Here is a 3289-nt window from a genome sequence, read left to right on the forward strand (position 1 = left end):
TAAGTGGGTTGAAGCTGAAGCATTTGTGCAAGTTAGAGACCAAGAAGTAGTATCCTTCATAAAGAGGAATATCCTGACCAGGTTTGGAGTACCAGCTGAAATTATTTGTGATAATGGGTCCCAGTTTATAAGCAAAAGGACTACTGACTTTTGCAAAAGTTGGGGAATCAAGATGATAACGTCTACTCCGGTGCATCCTCAAGCGAATGGGCAAGCTGAGTCTTCAAACAAGATAATAGTGAACAACTTAAAGAAGAGACTTGGAGCCAAAAAAGGAAGATGGGCAGAGGAATTACCCTTTGTGTTATGGGCTGACAGGACAACGGTAAAAAATGCAACCGGCCAAACCCCATTCTCCTTAGTATTCGGAGTAGAAGCAGTAATTCCAACGGAAATGGTGATACCTACTGCAAGATCTATCCTACAGAATCCTGAACAGAATCCTGAAGCCTTATGTCAAGATTTGGATACCATAGACGAAAGAAGAGACGCAGCAAGGCTAAGGATGGCAGCATATCAACAAAGAATATCCAGAGCATATAACAAGAATATAAGGACTAGGAGATTTCAAGTGGGTGATTGGGTGCTAAGGAAGGCTTTTCAGAATACTACTAATCCTGCCGATGGCAAGTTAGCTCCAAAATGGGAAGGACCATACGAAGTTGAATAAGAAGCAGGGAAAGGAGCATACAGACTCAAGAATATGGAAGGGGATATGCTACCAAGGTCTTGGAATGCTGTACACTTAAAGCTCTATTTCAAGTAAGAATAGAATTTAATTTCTATCTCAGAATGGTATGTATCCTATCTCTTTTAAATATATATGTTTATTATCTTGAACCCAATACTGACTTAGGCATCGGAGGGGTGTTAGCCAAGCTAACACCCACCTTAGTTTACGATTGTTTTGCAGAATATGCTCCAGGATATGGCTCCAAGATGTGTACTCAAGATAACTCAGAAGATTAGAGGATTGGCCCCCTCTCTCACGTTTAAGGGATACTAATCCCTTCACAGGTTTAAAGGTATTCACCTTTCTCCCGAATTGGGTTTAAACACCCCGCCTGGAGCGCAAGTTATTCAGGGATAGTTCAAGGTGGCGGGACCAGTCCATGTAAAAGTGGCTGACAATTTCGTTACTGTTGGCTATATCCTGAATTCTAAAGGTATATGAGGATTGATCACCCTCTCTCACGAAAGGGTATTTTCATACTCTCTAAGGTTTAAAGGTTTTCACCTTTCTAAGTCTTGGAGTTTATACACTCCCGCCTGTAGCGCATGAAACTCAGGGTTTATCCCCAGTATACTAAGGGTTCATTTCAAGATATCAAGGGTTTTGCCCTGGGGTATTTGGAATTCATTCGAGTCAAAAATATGAATACAGTTGTGTTTCTATGTTAAGTACAGGGGACATACATCATACTATTCTGAGGATGGATTCGAGTTTATAAGTATGCACTAGGGACAAGCTTATAATGAAGAATTGAAATTGATTCACTAAGAATCTCTGGTATGATCTTTCCTTTTTATTTAGACGACTAATAGGTTGTATTTTAATCAGAATATTTTTCAGGATATTTACCGGGATACATTTATAATATGTTCTGAAAAACGTTCAAACAAAACAATTTTCACAAGAGAAATTTATATAAAGCCAAAAAAGGGTTATATTATTAACATAGCAAAAGATTATGCTCTTGGCTTCGTCTCAAACCGAGACCCATCCACCAAAAGCATAATTAGTTTCCTAACATATTTACTTAACAAATGAAGGCTTCGTCTTGGAACCCAAGATACCTCCACCTTCACTTGTTAAAAAGCGTTCAAAATAAACCATACTAACTGATGACCAAGGGCTTCGTCCTGAAACTCAGGATCCCTCCACCTTTGGCCATCATATTGTCTACATGCAGGAAATTAAAATTGTTTAACAGACAAGAAAAGTAAATTGTTCAAGACATCAACCATTAAACCTAAAAAAGTGGGCTCCGGCCTAGGCATCAATATCCATCATCGCCCACTCAGCTGCCCTCACACAGCGGCATCCTCTCCTGCTTTCCCCGGCTTCTCAGCACCAGCATCCTCACCAGCATCCTGTCCAGCATCCTCAGCAGCATCCGCTCCGGCATCCTTCTTGTCTCCAGCCTGATCTGCCACCTCCGCTGACTTGGAAGATTCACCGGCTTCAGATGGGAGTGGCACAGTTTTGCCTCCAAGCTCCTTCAACTTGGCCACCCAGGATTCAATTGGCTAGGATGGACAAACAAGACCTGTCTCCTTGGCCTCATAAGCCATCTTGATGCGTGCTTGTAACAGGGAGACAATGGCAGAAGTCTTGATTCCTTCCCGGAAATTGATCATGGCCTGATCATGATCCATTTGCATGGTGGCCAATTTGAGCTCGGCATCCTGAGTGACCTTTTTTAGCTTATCCTCATAGTGCCGACTCTTCGCTTCAGCAATGGCACCTTGGTCGGCAACAGTAGTTTCAAGCTGCTTGATCCTGGCTTCATGAAGTGCGACGGTACCACATGCATCATTGTACAAGTGGAGCAAATGCTGGAGGCCCTGTGCACCAATAACAGGTACGAGTTAGAATATATATATATATAATGACCAAGATATCCTATCAGGATATCCTGTTAGGATATCCGTGCAGGATATATGTGCAAGATATATATGCAGAGTAGGCGTCAGGATATTACCTTGTTAAGGAAGGATGTCATTGGCTCTAAGGAATCGGTAAAGCTGAGATCGTCATAGGAGAACCCTCCTGAGCTTGGAGCACTGACCTCAAGGCCCTTCCTTTTTTTCGCTGCGGAAGCACGAGTCCTTGGGTTGGCCTTGGGAGCTGGGAGTGGCTTGGAGCTGGTGGCAGCAGGAGCCTCCTTCTTGACTATGGTTGGAGTTGGATAGCTGTCGAGTTCGTCGAGGTCTAGATAGACTGGAACTTTGCTGGAATCTGCACACAGGGAGTAAAATTCTAAACCTCTCCTAATAATATCAAATAAAAACATGTATGTACAAGATATTTTGCTGGATCCTTACCAGACATGTTTGCGCTTGAAAGAGGGCTTGGAGTTGGTGGAGATGGGTTGAAACTTCTCTCTGCCTCTGGAAGGAGTCTAATGGCGTCTATTCTTCTTTGAGAATCAGCGAGGGGAGGTGCAACTTTCCTGAAATCAGCTGCATACACAACAGAGAAAGTTGGTCAGTTCAGGATATAAAGCAGGATAAAAGGCAGGATTATCTTTAAACCCTAAATCCTACCCTTCTTCAACCATCTCAT

At 42.6% G+C, this 3289-nt stretch overlaps 1 protein-coding gene across 1 annotated transcript; it reads right to left on the reverse strand.

The window, feature by feature from the left end:
- Nucleotides 1-1578: 1578 nt before the first annotated feature.
- Nucleotides 1579-3289, reverse strand: LOC110880898. Its single transcript, XM_035989492.1, has 6 exons — nucleotides 3271-3289; nucleotides 3049-3186; nucleotides 2706-2962; nucleotides 2323-2568; nucleotides 2076-2226; nucleotides 1579-1604 (listed from the first exon to the last, which is right to left on the reverse strand). The coding sequence occupies exons 1-6, from the start codon at nucleotides 3287-3289 to the stop codon at nucleotides 1579-1581; spliced, it is 837 nt and encodes a 278-aa protein (XP_035845385.1).

Source organism: Helianthus annuus, chromosome 4 (genome assembly GCF_002127325.2).
Source record: "Helianthus annuus cultivar XRQ/B chromosome 4, HanXRQr2.0-SUNRISE, whole genome shotgun sequence".
Classification (NCBI taxonomy): domain Eukaryota; kingdom Viridiplantae; phylum Streptophyta; class Magnoliopsida; order Asterales; family Asteraceae; genus Helianthus; species Helianthus annuus.

Coding starts and splice junctions, on each gene's coding strand:
- LOC110880898 (XM_035989492.1), bottom strand. Junction 2,963..3,048: donor TTCAAGCGCAAACATGTCTG/GTAAGGATCCAG, acceptor CCCTGTGTGCAG/ATTCCAGCAAAGTTCCAGTC. Junction 1,605..2,075: donor GGATGCTGGTGAGGATGCTG/GTGCTGAGAAGC, acceptor AACGTTTTTCAG/AACATATTATAAATGTATCC.